This window comes from Natator depressus, chromosome 6 (assembly GCF_965152275.1).
Source record: "Natator depressus isolate rNatDep1 chromosome 6, rNatDep2.hap1, whole genome shotgun sequence".
Taxonomy (NCBI): domain Eukaryota; kingdom Metazoa; phylum Chordata; order Testudines; family Cheloniidae; genus Natator; species Natator depressus.
The window spans coordinates 122410874-122429242 of NC_134239.1; the positions used below are offsets into that span (position 1 = coordinate 122410874).

Below are 18369 nucleotides of genomic sequence, written 5' to 3' on the forward strand. Positions count from 1 at the left end.
TTGTCTGATCACTGGGGGTGGGGGAAAAAGCATAATTTATTTTGACTGTATGGGTCAAATTGCATTGGTTGGGACACATGAAAAAATTGTATTTGGCAAAGTTTAGAGTTTATCCAGAATATTTTTAAATGTTAACATTAAATCTCACAGAGTGTCAGAGTTTCAGGCTAGAAGGGACCACTGGGTAATCTAGTGTCACCTCTTGTATAACACAGGCCACCAACCCTACCTAGCACCCACACATTAACCCAACAACCGAAGTGAGACCAAAGTCTTACAATCCACAGGACACTAGACTATTAGCCACAGGCAGAGACTAGGAGGGACAGAGGTACACCAGTGACCGAGGCCCCCACAATTGCAGGAAAATGATTAAGTGACATACACCCAGATAATCCTGGCAAGTGACCTGCACCCACATGCTGCAGAGGAAGGTGAAAAAACCCCAAGATCTCTGCCAATCTGACGTGGGGGGAAATTCCTTCCCAACCCCCACATATAGTGATTAGTTATAGCATGAGCATTTAAGTCAGAACCAGCAGACCAAGCACCTGAGAGAGAGTGTACTTGGTGCCACCTCAGAGCTCTGGCCACCCCTCAGCGTCCCATCTCCAGCCATGGCCATCTCCTGATCCTTCAGAGGAAGGAGATAAATAAAAACTCTCCCAGAATAGCTGGGGGGCGGGGGAAATCCCTTCCTGCCCCCTTCTGGTGGCCAGCTGAAACCCTGGAGCATGAGATTTAGGATGCAGCTTGCTGACACTAACAAAGTAAATGGAGTTGTCCACCAAAACAACTTGTCATTTTCAAACTTTGCCCATTCTGTGCTTTTTTGGGTGACTTTTACAAAAAATAATAATAAAAATGCATGGAACATAGCCAAACTATATAATAGCTTTTAAACCAAATTTAAGACTTAACATAGAGTAACTGTTCTTGTCTGGGGAATATGAGTCCAATGCCATAGTCAGACCTCCTCTTTAAAGATCTCTGGAGGTTGTGCTACTTCTAAAAGTATCTAGCATGCCTAGAAGGGTTGCATATGGTGGTTGGCTGCTGCTCCATATGAGCTGTTTTGAAACATTGCTCTGGATGCAGTGACTCTGAAGTCAGGTTATACAGGAAGCGAATTCTGGCACTCTACACTATTAGACATAAATAGATTAAACCACAATAATTGTAGAATGAAGTGTTCTTTTAATGTGTATCTTCAACTGTTAACTTGTTACCATCAGCAAAAGATCTCATTCGGACAACAGTTGGTCAAACGAGACTGCTCATAGCAGAGAGGTTTAAACAGTTTGAAGGACTGGTGGATAACTGTGAATTTAAATGGGGTGATAAGGCGACGACATGCACAGATCTGGATGGATTTTGGGATATGGTTAGTTTTCAGGTATGCACTTAAAATGTTAAACTACAACAAAACACAGAACCTCTATGGAATTCATGTGAAACTTCTTCCAATCCACTGTGTTCATTTTATGGAGGCTGCATTTGTAGCTTTTCAGACCCTAATGTATTGTATTTTGTGTACACAAAACAAAATTATAGGTGCTGGTTTAGTAGTCTAATGGTAACCTGTACACTGTAACACAGCTGTGTATGATCCGAAGGTGGGAGTACTGCAGAAGCTAAACAATTTGCCCTGTTTTGAGAGTAGTGGGGAAGAACATCTACAGACCCCCTTCTGTGTATTTCAGAGAGCAGTAGTGAAATGCATTTGAGCCTGGGGGAAATGAGCCTTTCCTAAACTGGAATTTATTAGTGCCTCTTGTGTCCTTTTTTTAAAAATCAAAAGGCAAAAATGTATTTAGCTTGCAATTATCACCCAAGGGAACCGGAGTTTGTCCTTGGATTTTCTCAGGGAAGTGGGTGGGTCTGCCTCCTGGAAAGTCACAGGCACTTGGGAAGAAACCTTTGGTTAATGCAGCCAACTTTGTATATGCTGAAAGAATGGAATATGCTGCTACACACCTATTCGGTTGCTGGAAAGGCAGCAGAAAACCTTTACCTAGGAGGAAGCATGACAGTGCTGTGGAGACAAACTTGGCATAAAAAAATCCCCCAGTTCTCCCTCACTACTCAGTCACTTGCACATGCTGCAAGTGAGAGGTGGGAGGAGAACTGGTGGAATCGGATGCACGTTACCGCAGAGAACCAGTTCACCAGGGATGGACCAAGTGTTGTAACTCCAGACTGACGGGACAGCAAACTCCTTATCACATTCAAAGACAAGCCAGGGAAATGGTACTATTGTAGTACAAATTTATGTCCATAGTCTCAGGATGTCAAGAGCAGGGACTGAACAGGCTAGGAAAAGGAATCTAGGAAAGGAGGCAGAGGTATAGCAAATCTTGCGACAACTCTACACTAAAAATGTTTCCTACCTAGGAGAGAGCCTGCGCTTCTGGGTGTTCCCATTGTAGGTACTGTTGCACAATAATGTGTTCCACATAGCCCTTAAACCTAACGATTTCTAAGAAAATTTCTATGACACCTTAATTTCTCACTCTTGATTTCTAATTCAGCATGTGAACAGTAGGCTGGAAGCAGACTACTTTAATTCTAGGTGCTGGATTTCCTGAAGGTGATCCAATGTTTCCTTTCATTGGATCATCCAGTGTGGCAAGGGCTGTTTTGAATAAACCCAAGTGTTTTTGAATCTAATATGTATATATTAGTGTTGGTCACATCAGCTATGTTAACTGGGAGCCAGCGATTCATTTCTCTCACTAGAATCTGTTGGTAGTTCTATATTAAATTGGAAAAGGTACAGAAAAGGACAACAAAAATGATTAGGGGTATGGAACAGCTTCCATGTGAGGAGAGATTAATAAGACTGGGACTTTTCAGCTTGGAAAAAAAAAGGCTAAGGGCAGATATGATAGAGGGCTATAAAATCATGACTGGTGTGGAGAAAGTAAATAAGGAAGTGTTATTTACTCCTTCTCATAATACATGAACTAGGGGTCACCAAATGAAATTAGTAGGCAGGCAGCAGGTTCAAAGCAAACAAAAGGAAGCATTTCTTCACACAACGCACAATCAACCTGTGGAACTCTTTGCCAGAGGATGTTGTGAAGGCCAACACTATAACAGAGTTTTTAAAAAAAAAACCAGATATATTCATGGAGGATAGGTCCATCAGTGGCTATTTGCCAGGATGAGAAGGGATGGTGTCCCTGGCCTTTGTTTGCCAGAAGCTGGGAATGGGTGACAGGGGACGGATCACTTGATGATTACCTGTTCTGTTCATTCCCTCTGAAGCACCTGGCATTGGCCACTGTTGGAAGACAAGATACTGGGCTAGATGGACCTTTGGTCTGACCCTGTATGGCCATTCTTATGTTCTTAATGTAAAGGTACCTAAATACACAATAAACCGCCTGTTTCATGCTTAAAGAACATTTGATTGAAATAAGTTACACTAGATTTACAGCTGCATATCTCAACCATAACCTAGTTCTGCAATGTTTTTTTGGATCTTCATCAGGTAGAAGATGTGAATAAAAAATTTGATAACCTTAGTAAACTTCAAGAGAATGGTTGGCAGCCAGTTAACATCCCAAGCAAAAGAGCCATCAAGGTATGTGCGACTCCTAAAAGTCTGCTCTAAGACTTAACATGTAAGAGTTTTGAACAGTTCTAAATAACTGGTAGAATTTTTATAGTATGAGTACTATGCCTCCTGAAGCCCTGCTCATTCAGTTTTTCCTCTCTAAATACAACCAGTAACATTACAGAACTCCTTTCAAAAAACAGTCTTCACCCTTCCCCCACCCCAATTAATTGAATAAGCCACACCCCTGAGCGACATAAATTACGCAGACTTAAGTGCTTGTGTGGACAGTGCTATGTCAGGGAAACGAGATGTTGGTCCAGTTGTTCTGGCAGGGCATGAGGCAGTGTTTCCCTACTGACCCAGTTATGGGACTGTCCGCCACTGCTAGGGCCCTGAGCTGGCACCTGGTGGAGTAGGGTGGGCCTGGGTACCCCTACGCCCTGCCACTGTCCCACACATAGGGCTGGCTGCATACTCGCCCTAGGCCAGAGGGCCTGCATCGGAACTCAGAGATTGCTGGGTGATTGCTTGCCCCAGCCAGGAGGCTGAGAGCTACAGACTGTTTGTTTGTTCTGCTCCACCCAGAGGGCCAGAGCTCCGAAACAGCTGTTGTTGTTTGCCCCAGCCAGGAGGATGAGGGCCATAAACTATTGACTACTCCGTCCACACTCAAAGAGCCAGAGCCCAGACCTACTGCTGTTTGCCCCTGCCAGAAGGGGGTGCCACAGACCCTGAGGGGGAAAGCGGCTGCAAAGCCACAAACTTCAAGTGTAGTAGCTCAGTTGTGGTCTAGAGAGAGGACTCTGTCGGTGCAATATTAACTCAGTTTGATTTTTCAGGTGAGGTCTTTGCAGTCATGCCAGTGGCAAAACTAGGAAGTTATGGGTGACTTTGCTAAACCTGTGCTGTAAATGCTAAACTGTAATAAAGGGGAGTAAACGTAGGACAGTTCCACTATTGGGGTTAGAATACTTCTGATTTTTTGGGTATGAACAGTCTGACACACTCCAAAAACATAACTGTTAAAGTATTTAATACAGTCTGCCAAGTGGAAGGTAGGTAATTGCTTCCAGTGACTCATTGGACTAACAATCAGGGCTGTGTGCGTTCCACAGTTTGGCTGTAGAATCCATTCTTTGCTGCAGAACTATGCACCAGAATATAAGCTTCAATTAAAAAAAATTGTTGGACCCTTGTGGTTAGGAAGAGAAACTTTACAGGTAAGCTAGTAGCATCCCTTTTGCTGTAGTCCATGATGTCCTGCATCTCTCTCTCCTGGCCACTAGGAGTCTCTGCAGCCCACTGCTTACAAGGACATGAGCAAAAGAAACCCTGATTGCCATCAGCAAGGTGTCAGAAAAAGTTTTGAATTATAGGCTTTTACTTCAACACTCCTTGAAAAGAAATTGCTCTGCTCTTTTTGTCCATTCCCCAAACCCAGAAATAGTTGAATGATAGTACAAGAGATCATGGACATGAATAGGGATGACCTCTCCAGAAAATAGATTCCTCATAACCATCTTTGTATGGGCATATTTACAGTGGCCAGCAGCTCCGAAGATGTTCTTGCATAACTGCTTTTTGTCTCTAAGCTTTAAGATGTGATAGAGATTCTCTTTCTACAACTTTCAGAAGAAAGCTGTCCCAAGTGGGATATCTAAGCTGAAACAGGGGGCTGCTGGAAGAACTGCTGCCCGAAACCGTATTGCTGCCATAAGAGCGGCCATGAAGGAGAAAATGAAGCAGGGAGAGACAGCAGCTGACTCTGCAGCCCAAGAGATGCCAAAAGAAGAAGAAAAGGTGGTGTTTGAGGCAGGATTTTTCAGAATTGAAAGTCCTCTCAAATCTTTTCCAGGTCAGTGAAGTTCACTCCTATTACTGTGATCCGATACTGCTGGTGGGACTTCCTCCCCCTGTGCTCCAGTTTGAACTTTGTGGATTATATCTGATGCTGTTGTCTCACTTCAGTGTCAGGTGGAATGGTATTTCACCTTTGTGTAAGTTCATTACACAAAGAACTGAAGGCAGTTGTTTTGCATGGATGAAGTTATTTGAATGAATTCACTCAGTTGAGATGTCTACTGAAGTAAATCAGGCAGTAATGTGACAATGGTTTGTATACAATTTTCAGCACCTGGTTAACTACAAAGCTTTATGTTGAGTATTCTTGCTTTACTCACATGACTAAACAGCCTCTAGATCTCTGTAAATAGGTTATGCCCTTTGTTACTGTGCTAGACACATAGTTAAGAGAACAAAGGAGTACACAAGATCTTTCTTCTACTGCAATCTAATTATGAAATCCTTTTTCTCAATAGCCTTGTTCCCAGTTGGCTCTGAGCCATTAGGAGCGGTGTTCAGCTTCTTTTCTCTACCATCTTTCCAGGTGTTCAGTCTGATTCTAAGAGTGTGTTCTCAACTCCTGTTGTTATTGGGTATAGATTCTTCCCAAAAGTAGCAGAATTCTTTTAATGCACGTGACTAATACCTTGAGGTCTTTGAATTAAAAGGATTCAGCAACATTGGCTTTAAATGCCAAGATGGTGTCCACTAACAAATCTGAATCTGTCAGCTGAAACAAGGTGAGTAAGAGATACTCTGTCACTGGACCTACTTCTATTGGTGAGAGAGACAAACTGTCAGGTTTACACAGAGCTCCTCTTCAGGTCTGGGACATGTACTCAGAGTGTCACAGGGAAATACAAGGTGGAACAGATTTTTTAGCATAAGTAGTTAACACATCAAGGGACCATTCAAGGTGAAGTGGCCCTTTAGCACCTCTCCAGTCATAGGTGGGGAAAGGGGTGGGGAGGCTGGGGCAGGGGTTTAAATTGGTTACAGATTGCTGTAATAAGCCAGAAATCCAGTGTCTCTGTTCAGTCCATGATTTTTAGTATCTAGCAAAGTTACAAATTTAAGGTCCCAGGCTTATCTTTTGATGGAGGTGTCCTGAAAGGAAACCTGCACGAGGACTGAGAGGTCAAATACAGTGATCGCTTTTTGAAAAGTATTCACCCATGGGTGATAGTGACCTATTCACGCTTGTCACCTTTGTCCGTATTCTACCTGGTAGATTCACAATAAATTATTCTTAACTTGCCATCTGAATAAACCACTTAACTTCAACCAATTGAAAAAATAGCAAATTAGAAAGTGTTTCTAATCAGAATCTTGGTCACTGAATTTGTCCCATCCTATAGAAACATGTCCCATCTAATGAAACTTTAAACACGTTTTTCAGCTTTGCCTTCCAAAACACCTGGCAGATCTTCCCAACGGATTTCTAAACAACTGACAACTCCAGGATCAGCTAGTAGAACTTTGCTCCAAAGCAGTCTTGCCATTCTCTGCAGCTCTGAGGACGCTGTTGCAAAACAGACTCCACCATCAGCCAGTGGCTTTCATGTTCCAGAAAATCCTAACAGGCTACAGGCTCCTACTAGAAAAACTCTGTTTGGCAGCACACTTGAACAAAGGTAGACACTTGAATACAGCTTCATTCTAACTTCAGTTGCTGCAGAAGTTACCAGTTAACTTTTACATGGGAAAATTTAGACTCCCTCTCAGCACATACAGTTGTCAATATTAATGTTTGCTAAATCTTACCATTAATTCTGCCTGGGTAAAAGATGTCAAGTCCTTGTTTTGCTCCCTCCACTGGCCTAAAAAGGCTTTGCATCTCAAACATAATTTCATTGTGCATAAGTATACATTTAATTTCTGTCCAGAAAATGAGTTATGTAGTGAGCATGATGGTAGGAGGGAGAACAGCATAATAAAGACAATGGATTTCAAGAAGGCACACTTTAGCAAACTCAGGGAGTTGGTAGGTAAAATCCAATGGGAAGCAAGTCTAAGGGGAAAAACAAAGAGACATTATTACAGGCACAAGAGCAAACTATCCCACTGCGTACGAAAGATAGGAAGCCTGGCAAGAGACCACCCTGGCTTAACCAAGAGATCTTCAATGATCTAAAACTCAAAAAAGAGTCCTACAAAAAGTGGAAACTTTGTCAAATTACAAAAAATGAATACAAACAAATAACACAAGTATGTAGGGACAAAATTAGAAAAGCTAAGGCACAAAATGAGATCAAACTAGCTAGGAACATAAAAGGAAACAAGAAAACATTTTGCAAATACATTAGAAGCAAGAGGAAGGCCAAGGACAGAGTAGGCCCATTACTCAATCAGGGAGGAAAGACAATAACAGAAAATGTGGGAATGGCAGAGGTACTTGATGACTTCTTTGTTTCGGTTTTCACCAAGAAGGTTGGTGGCAATTGGATGTCTAACATAGTGAATGCCAGTGAAAATGAGGTAGGATCAGAGCCTAAAATAGGGAAAGAACAAATTAAAAATTACTTAGACAAGTTAGATGTCTTCAAATCACCAGGCACTGATTAAATGCATCCTAGAATACTCTAGGAGCTGACTGAGGAGATATGAGCCATTAGCAATCATCTTTGAAAAGTCATGGAAGATGTGAGACATTTTGGAAGACTGGAAAAGGACAAATATAGTGCCCATCTATAAAAAGGGAAATAAGGACAAACTGGGGAATTATACCAGTCAGCTTAACTTCTGTACCCAGAAAGATAATGTTTGCAAATAGATTGCTTAATTTGCTCCACCTAGAAGATAATAAGGTGATAAATAACAGTCAGCATGGAATTGTCAAGAAGAAATCATGTCAAAGCAACCTGATCGCTTTCTTTGACAGGGTAACAAGCCTTGTGGATGGGGGGAAGGGGTAGATATGATATATCTTGACTTTCGTAAGACTTTTGATACCATCTTGCATGACCTTCTCATAAATAAACTAGGGAAATACAACCCAGATGGAGCTACTATAAGGTGGGTGCATAACTGGTTGGAAAACTGTTCCCAGAGAGTAGTTATCAGTGGTTCACAGTCATGCTGGAAGGGCATGATGAGTGGGGTCCTACAGGGATCGGTTCTGGGTCTGGTTCTGTTCAATAGCTTCATCAATGATTTAGATAATGGCATGGAGAGTACATTTATAAAGTTTGCGGACGATACCAAGCTGGGAGGGGTTTCAAGTGTTTTGGAGAATAGGATTAAAATTCAAAATGATCTGGACAAATTGGAGAAATGGTCTGAAGTAAATGGGATGAAACTCAATAAGGACAAATACAAAGTACTCCACTTAGGAAGGAGCAATCAGTTTCACACATGCAAAATGGGAAATGACTGCCTAGGAAGGAGTACTGTGGAAAGGGATCTGGGGGTCATAGTGGATCACAAGCTAAATATGCATCAACAGTGTAACGCTTGTTGCCCCAAAAAAAAAAAAAAAAAAAAAAAAAAGCAAGCATCATTCTGGGATGTATTAGCAAGAGTATTGTGAGCAAGACATGAGAAGCAATCATTCTGCTCTACTGTGCTGATTAGGCCTCAACTGAAGTATTGTATCCAGTTCTGGGTGCCACATTTCAGGAGAGATGTGGACAAATTGGAGGGGGTCCAGAGAAGAGCCACAAGAATGATTAAAGGTCTAGAAAACATGACCTATGAGGGAAGATTGGAAAATATTGGGTTTATTTAGTCTGGAGAAGAGAAGACTGAGCGGGGACATAACAGTTTTCAAGTACTTAAAAGGTTGTTACAAGGAGGGGGAAGAAAAATTGTTCTTAACCTCAGAGGATAGAACAAGAAGCAATGGGCTTAAATTGCAGCAAGGGCGGTTTAGGTTGGACATTAGGAAAAACTTCCTAACTATCAGACTGCTTAAGCACTGGAATAAATTGCCTAGGGAGGTTGTGGAATCTCCATCATTGGGGATTTTTAAGAGCAGGTTGGACAAATACCTGTCAGGGATGGTCTAGATAATACTTAATCCTGCTTTGAGTGCAGGAAACTGGACTAGATGACCTCTCAAGGTCCCTTCCAGTTCTATGATTCTATGATAACTGCAGAACAAACTATTTAATGGGGTCAAGGTTGGCTATGCCAAAAGTTGAGAATGGTTAGAGAGGACTGAATGTTCAGGTTTCTTTTTCAGTGGCTCCCCACTTGCAGAAGAACAATGCTCTGCGACAGATGGCGCAGCAGAGAGAACTAAGAGAACTAATGTGAGTTGTGTCTTCATTGACTAGTGCATGTATGTGCCTTAAAAATCTATCTTCAGTATATAAGAAACTGTTAATGTTTACCCCATAAATCAGTGGATACCATGGATTCTGAATCAGGAGAATGTACTTTCCTGTTCCTCCAGAGCGTCTGAAAGTTCGGAGAGGTGTTTGCATAGGATCACTAGTATTGAATGGCAGATTATCTTAAGCTTTGTTTCTTGTTTATATGGATCCACATTTAATCCTTTTTGGGCCCAGTTGAGTCCAATAGCTTAAAGCCATTCTCCTACACACTACTAAAAATCTCCTGCATTGATTTTTATCCTCATAATCTACTACACTTAAAAGAGCAAGCAAAGAATGTTCTTCCTGTTTGTTTCACCTCGGAGAATGTCTAGATGCTATATTATCTTTACCTGCATTTAACTTCTCCATGCACTTATTCCACATCACTGTCTGCAGAGGAGATCTTGTATATGAAACATTTTGTTCAGTTATGACTGCCCCTCTTGTCTTCCCCCAAGAAGTTTCTCATAGCTTTCCTCGGGGAGATAGCCTTGCCTATGGGACTTTTCAAGCTTCAGTATTGCTCAGTATGTAGTTCTGTGCTTTTAGGAAACAATGTAGCAAGAGAACGAACTGGTTACCTAAAATACTCTTCAGGCACCTCTGCTAGAAGTGTAAATTCAGTTTTCTTCAGGGAGGGAGAATTGACCTTATATTTTCCTCTTTAAAAGCTTGTCAAAGAAGCACCAAAGAAACTAGCTTACCTCTGAAATAGATCACAGCAGTGGACTTACAGAGGCCACCTTTTTTTTTTTTTTTTTTTTTTTTTTTGGTCTTTTGAAGAGTCTCTTGTGTAAATGTACTAAACTCTAACAAATTATCCATAGACTAACGCCAACCCACAGGCCTTGTATCTTAACAATACACATGGTGGAGTACCATCTTCCATGATCTCTTGGCCTGCACATGTCCTGGCCCTCATGTACACTTTGTGCTTTCTTTCTGTTTCTAAAGTTGATACATTTTTCACTGACAACAAAACAAAAGCCCAAAACAGAACTGAGTACTTATTTATTTCTCTCTTGCTATCTTACTTTCTACTTTTCCCTTTTAATTCTTCAGGAAACAAATGTAGCTGTTCTTGAGGTGTGTTTACACCCAGATGAAAGGAGGAGTTCAGGTCCCGTTGATTCCCAAGCGCTGGAAGATCCTGGCACTAAAATAGAAATGCCAGATATTACAGAAGAGATGGAACTGTCTGCTACAGATCTTACGGGTCAAGACATTGTCATGCACAGCCCAGAGAAGAATGTCCAGCCAGAAACTGATTTCATTCAGGCTGAAAAACCAAACACACCAGAATATAGGTTCTCTTCAGGTGCGTTTCTTTATGGCTATTTCTCATAGTTTGTGTTTTACTGTTAGGATTGAGGCTTTATCTGACAATTTTAAGATTATTAATGGACCTTGTTAACACGTGAACTTATTGGTGCAGGACTATTAGTCTCTCTAAATGGGGTGGGTGCAGTGTCAGTGTCTATTTGGCATTTGCACTGACATCCTTGTATTACACTGGATGCACAACGGCAAACAACCATACTACTCAAGAGGTTTTTTATTGTATAATCTTCAATAGGGTGTGTAATCCCGCTATAAAAAGCAGAAGCAAAGGTTGATATACGCTATGAAAACAAACTGAAGTCAGGAATAGGTATAGAAAATGTATAGCTTTTCCAGCACTATTAAGCAATGGAGTGTAACTTTTAAATTTTGAAATGTGGTCTTATTTTCCAGATCTTTTGCATAGTGATTTCATCTCTAGTGATGGAACTCCTTTTGACGTGGTAGGTTCACCTTTAGTCTGACTTGACTAAAACAATCCATTTACATGGCAACACCGTTAAACTTTCATATGAAATGGCTTTTGTAAAATTCCCTGAACTACTGCAATGAATTCAACTCCATAAAAAGTCAGTGTGAAAGACCTGGTTACTCAAGTGCAGCGGTTCTCAAACTGCGGGTCTGGGTTTGAATGGGGTCACCAGGGCTGGCTTAGACTTGCTGAAGCCCGAGCCCCACTACCCAGGGCCAAAGCCTGAGGGCTTCAGCCCTGGGTGGCAGGACTCAGGTTGCAGGCCCCCTGACTGGGGCTGAAGCCCTTGAGCTTCAGGTTTGGCCCCCCCACCTGGAGCAGTGGGGCTTGGGACTTGGCCCGCCCTCCAGGGCAGTGGGGCTTGGGCGGGCTCAGGGTTCAGTCCCCTGCCCCAGATCGTGAAGTAACTTTTATTGTCAGAAGGGGGTCATGATGTAATGAAGTTTGATAACCCCTGTTCTAGTGAATGCAGCCCTTTGTGGTGACTCGAACAGCTTACGTGGATCCGGATAAAATAGCTCAAGATTTTTGTAGAACAGTTGTCTAACTCCTGTCAAACTGCTTGATCCTTGACTTGGTCAAACTGCCAAACATCCAGAAAATCCAATTAGTCTGAACCCTTAGTGATCTTCTCCCTCATGAAGAGTTGAGGCATGATAGCTAACCAGGTGAAGGCTTATTTCCTTCTGTTAATACCTGCTAAAAATGGATCATATGCTCCTCACTTTCTGCCTTCATCTGTCCTTTTCCTTCCCTCTTTCATACGAGACTGCTTCAGGTCTCTATTCTCCCTCTGCCTTGGTAGCTCTAATATTTTCTCGGGCTGAAGTTGTCAAAAGAGCCCCAGGGGAAAGTTGGTGTCCAAATCTAGGGGATTTGGGTGCCCAGCTCCATTGGCTCCTCTGAAGATCCCCACCTTGCATGTGGATTGCTACTGTAACTGGTCCCCTTTTCTCCAAAACTGAGCTGATACTTAAACTCTCCTTATGTGATTGGAAACACAAGCCAGCAAAGTGCTGGACACAGGGGGTCCCAGTGACATTGGTAAGTTGGTTTTGGGGGGGGAGGGGGTGGTTGATTCGTGGGTGTTGCTTTGGAACAATGTGAAGTACAACAGCTATCACCACATTTGAGCCGAGCTCTCCATCCGATGCTTAACATTTCTAGCCATGCTGCCGCTTTCAGCACTCTTAAGGGTTCTGCTAGCAAAGCCTATGTTTTACCTTTAAAGCTGTGATGATTAGTGCCCATAGTACTGAATGAGGGGATGAGAGAAAATTCCCTTAATAAAATCCCTGTATCAAAACATTGTCCCCCACCTCCTGTCCCAAGGGCTTATACATGTCTACTATTCATAGACACCTACACCATGCATAAACACTTGATTGACAATGACAGCTCCTGTCAGTCTGGCATTAAATCATTGTGCTAATCAGTAATCTGCTGCTGTAATATAAATTAGTGACTTTTGTTATGTGCTGTAGGCTGGATAACTGTTGCTTGAACACTTACTTCACACTTTAATTTCCCCTACAGCCAAGCTTGGATTGCAGCCTCCCCTTCACGCCAGTCAGGAATGAAGCGCAGAAGGTTGCTGCAGCTGAAATATGCAATGATCTAATTGTATTTTCTCCTTTGTCTCTCCCCTCTGTGGAAAAATGAAGACTGACTTTGAATTCAGAATGTGTAAATTACACTAATTGAATACACAGAGGGACATCTGAAGTACCAGGATATTACCCTTGAGAACAACTGTGTACTGAGTAAATGTGTCTAACCTGGTATTTAAATAGTAGAGCTACTTATTAAAAATGTTTTTTGTAACATTTTATGAAGCAGATGACGTTGCAATTTGATAACTGCTGTACAGTAATTGCTAGGGAGGGTGATAAGTAGACCTGCTGTATCCATAGTGACTTGCATGATGACTCTCCTATTTAGGGATAATATATCATGTCTAAGCTTTCACACATGTCCTATCCACTCCATGGTATAAACTTTATTTTATTCAGTTTTTGCTTTTCTCCATTTCTTTCCTTACCTCAAAAAATAATTCATGTATAAAATATGGGGCATACTTTGTGCAGTCATTGTTACAGTGCTAGCTGCATCTCTATCCCCTTTCTGGTCTCTGAGTGCACCCATTCGGGCCCTTTGTCTTTACACTCTGGAATTCCACAGTTCTCCCACACTTACACCGAGCCCTGGGCTAGTTAGTACTCTGTGCTTATTCAGCAGCTCTGACGGGGGCTCTTTTTAGGAGTCAGCCATCAGTGACCAAACAGCTTTCTTAAAACAAACAATATGTTGGTTTTAACAGTAGGAACAAAGCATTTGAAGAGGATTTGAAAACAGGTGTGTATGAGTGTGGCTGATGGCACCTGAGGCAAGTTTTCTTCAGATTCCCCCAGCAAGTTCTTGTATGTCACCCTGGTTTCCCCAAACTCCCCCTCCATCTTGAGAGAGACTCAAACACATCTCACCTGCTGGCAACTCAAACTGCCGGCTCCTTACTATGTAATGTCACAATTAAGGCATAACTGTTAGTTGCCTTAAGTGGACACCTCATATATTACATATGACTCATTCTTGATAAGTTTGTAAACAGGTTCCCTAAGGGTTTCTTTTAAAGTAATGCTTGTCCTGATGTTCTTCATGTGACTTCAGATTGCAGCTTTTCTGGGGAGTGTTGCATGTGAATGGAATCAGATCTGAAAATGGACTCTGTAAGATTAAAGGGAACGTACAACTTTAACAGATCCCCTCAAAGAAATTAACCGACCCATAAGCCTCTCCTTTCAGCAGGGTGTAGGAGGAAATTGTTCAGCTAAACTTTATGGTAAAAGCACCTGGAGATGAAGGATAGTTTAGTAGCTAGGGCACTCTGCCACTGACTTCCTCTGTGACCTTAGGTAAGTTGCTTAGCCTCTCCGTGCTTCAGTTTCTTATCTATAAAATAAGGATACTAGTCCTATCTCACAGTGGGGGTTTGAGGTGCTCAGGTAGCATGGTAATGGAAGATTTAAGTAATGCTAATTTGTATTGCTCACACCTTCAGCCATCTTATTCTCAGGCTTCAGAGTTCTAACCTCTTTGAAGTAGTTGTGGCATAACTTGCCATACCTTCCCCTTCACGAACAAGGTCAGCTCCCAGACTGCTGCACTGGGCAGCACAGCATGGGGAGGAGGTGACCAGCCCTCTGTAGAGAAAGAAGTGGTTCGGGAGTATTTAGAAAAGCTGGATGAGCACAAGTCCATGGGGCCGGATGCGCTGCATCCGAGAGTGCTAAAGGAGTTGGCGGATGTGATTGCAGAGCCATTGGCCATTATCTTTGAAAACTCATGGCGATCCGGGGAAGTCCCGGACGACTGGAAAAAGGCTAATGTAGTGCCCACCTTTAAAAAAGGGAAGGAGGAGGATCCTGGGAACTACAGGCCAGTCAGCCTCACCTCAGTCCCTGGAAAAATCATGGAGCAGGTCCTCAAAGAATCAATTCTGAAGCACTTAGACGAGAGGAAAGTGATCAGGAACAGTCAGCATGGATTCACCAAGGGCAAGTCATGCCTGACTAATCTAATCGCCTTCTATGAAGAGATAACTGGCTCTGTGGATGAGGGGAAAGCGGTGGACATGTTGTTCCTTGACTTTAGCAAAGCTTTTGACATGGTCTCCCACAGTATTCTTGCCAGCAAGTTAAAGAAGTATGGGCTGGATGAATGGACTATAAGGTGGATAGAAAGTTGGCTAGATTGTTGGGCTCAACGGGTAGTGATCAATGGCTCCATGTCTAGTTGGCAGCCGGTATCAAGTGGAGTGCCCCAAGGGTCGGTCCTCGGGCCGGTTTTGTTCAATATCTTCATAAATGATCTGGAGGATGGTGTGGATTGCACTCTCAGCAAGTTTGCAGATGGCACTAAACTGGGAGGAGAGGTAGATACGCTGGAGGGTAGGGATAGGATACAGAGGGACCTAGACAAATTAGAGGATTGGGCCAAAAGAAATCTGAGGTTCAACAAGGACAAGTGCAGAGTCCTGCACTTAGGCCGGAAGAATCCCATGCACCGCTACAGACTAGGGACTGAATGGCTCGGCAGCAGTTCTGCAGAAAAGGACCTAGGGGTTACAGTGGACGAGAAGCTGGATATGAGTCAACAGTGTGCCCTTGTTGCCAAGAAGGCCAATAGCATTTTGGGGTTTATAGGTAGGGACATTGCCAGCAGATCGAGGGACGTGATCATTCCCCTCTATTTGACATTGGTGAGGCCTCATCTGGAGTACTGTGTCCAGTTTTGGGCCCCACACTACAAGAAGGATGTGGAAAAATTGGAAAGAGTCCAGTGGAGGGGAACAAAAATTATTAGGGGACTGGAACACATGACTTCTGAGGAGAGGCTGAGGGAACTGGGATTGTTTAGTCTGCGGAAGAGAAGAATGAGGGGGGATTTGATAGCTGCTTTCAACTACCTGAAAGGGGATTCCAAAGAGGATGGATCTAGACTGTTCTCAGTGGTAGCTGATGACAGAACACGGAGTAATGGTCTCAAGTTGCAGTGGGGGAGGTTTAGGTTGGATATTAGGAAAAACTTTTTCACTAGGAGGGTGGTGAAACACTGGAATGTGTTACCTAGGGAGGTGGTGGAATCTCCTTCCTTAGATATTTTTAAGGTCAGGCTTGACAAAGCCCTGGCTGGGATGATTTAGTTGGAGATTGGTCCTGCTTTGAGCAAGGGGTTGGACTAGATGACCTCCTGAGGTCCCTTCCAACTCTGAGATTCTATGATTCTATTAGAATGTACAGAGGCAACCTTTCCTAGGAGAGCTTGGCCTGGCCAGATCCTTCTCTTTTTAGAAACCTAACTGTGCTCTCTTCTCCAAGACCTACTTAGTATATAACTGTAAGTATTTGAAGTTAAGTCTTAGAAACAAAAATGGGGACGGGTGAAAGGCCACCAAGCCAGCTCCTTCCCATTTGGGGTGATCAGTGTATTCTCCCCACCTCTTCATGCAAGACTTCCTCTTGAAGTTGGAGGTTGCCAACAGCCCCAACTCACTGTTAATAAACGTAGAGAGGAAAGGAGAATCAGCTTGTCTGTACTGTATTTTTTTTTATGATGTAAGTATCTACACATTTCCATGGTGCTTGAGTAATTTCAGGGTGGATAAAAATCAATGATTTTTTTTAAAAAAAAACTTTTTATTTAAAGTGGATTTTTTTGATAAACTTTTTGAGGAAAAAACTTATTTAAAGATACATTCTCGCTCAAAGATATCTCATCATGGAATAGTATTAATTCTATAGTGTGAGACAATATATTCATGTAATATTTAAGAAAAGTTTTGTAAATGAGTTCCAAAAGTTCATGGATTAGGGACCCAATCTTATGGAGTTCCAGGGGCTTCTGTATAGATTATTTAGGTTAATCTTCCTATCTACCCAATGGGACTCAGTACTCAGTCTAGAAGATACCATCAGAGATGCTTAGTTTTGCAGTTCTCAAACTGTGGATTTGTCTCCAGAGGTAACATGCTTGTTAACAGCAAAAATGTTTTAAAATCAATAATATATAGAGGTGAGAAATAAGACCTCAACTCTCTTGTCCCTCTGGAAATTTGTGTACACAGAGTCAATTCCTTACCTCTCTCTAAAAGTGCAAACTTTCAAAAAGTTCAATGAATAGAAGATTGTTGGGGGTGGAATAGATCTGGACGAGGAGAAGAAGTCTGGAGTTAAATGTGAGAAGTGAGGAACCTATGCTTGTTTTGTTAAAATATCTGTTTGTTGTTGAAGAAAAAAATCCAGAATACTCAATGTTTTTTTAGTTAAATAAAACAATTTAAATGTCTGTCTGGTGATTATCTCCTCCATATAGCATGGCAAGAAAATCCTGCAAATATTGATAGTTCACCTCCCAGTGACTTCATAAATATCTGCTTCAGTTACCTTTGGTAAATGAAATAACCAAACAATTGTTAGTTTTACAGCTATATCAGAAAATGAATCTGAAAAGTTTTCAAAATAAATCACTGTTTAAAAATGTATAGTGTGTACCTTCTAAAAATGAAACCTACATCCATCTCTGAGTTATGAAGACTGTATTAAGGTTATAACAACCACCAAGAATGCACTTTATGTAGAAATCCATGATTAAATTGAGTCTTCCTGACTAGTGATTTAAATCAAATCCACCCTGAGTAATTTCTCCCAACTGAACGTAACTTATTAGAAATCTAGTGCCCCACAGAGTATTCTTACTGTTCAGTTCACTGCACATCAGCTATCCTACCAGGTGCAAAGGTCAGTTTCCCGTGCTGCTGCTTTGTGTAGTAGCAGCTCTTCAGAAGATTCCCCCTTCCTGGAAAATCCTTTCCCCTTAAAGGAATTCATGTTTAAGTTCAACTAGCTCACAATGTGGAGTAGTTGAAAGGACAAGGAAGTCCTAGCTCCTAAGTGAAAGAATTAATCAAGTTTTCAACTCTGTTTTTAGTCCACGTTTTATAAACTAGGTTACTATGGAACCTCATGCTTTCCCTATATTAAGTGTAACCCCTCTTGTTCTCTCAGCCTCCGCTTGTCCGAGAAGACTGACCATTAGAAGGGAGATAGCGGCATCTTTATTTCAAACAAGCTAGGTCAGGCTGAACTGTTGCAACTTTTAATTAACTTTTATCTTCAACTTTAATGAGACAATTTAATTTTCATTAGTTTTAAATGCTACAGGAGTGGATAAAATTAATTTTTGTACAAGCTTAAGCTTTTAGCTTGTCTGAAAAGGTCTTTCCTGATTTGATTTTTTCCAATAACTGCAATTCTCATGTAACTTTTCTTGAG

At 41.9% G+C, this 18369-nt stretch overlaps 1 protein-coding gene across 1 annotated transcript in view; it reads left to right on the forward strand.

The window, feature by feature from the left end:
- DLGAP5 (DLG associated protein 5) overlaps positions 1–13443 on the forward strand; it is a 44996-nt gene extending 31553 nt beyond the window's left edge. Inside the window, exons 12-19 of the mRNA XM_074956478.1 lie at positions 1236–1396; positions 3497–3589; positions 5198–5420; positions 6807–7041; positions 9591–9660; positions 10789–11044; positions 11461–11510; positions 13076–13443. Coding sequence (XP_074812579.1) covers positions 1236–1396; positions 3497–3589; positions 5198–5420; positions 6807–7041; positions 9591–9660; positions 10789–11044; positions 11461–11510; positions 13076–13201 — 1214 coding nt within the window. The 3' untranslated portion in view covers positions 13202–13443. The remainder of the gene's footprint in view (positions 1–1235; positions 1397–3496; positions 3590–5197; positions 5421–6806; positions 7042–9590; positions 9661–10788; positions 11045–11460; positions 11511–13075) is intronic.
- Positions 13444–18369: the final 4926 nt, after the last annotated feature.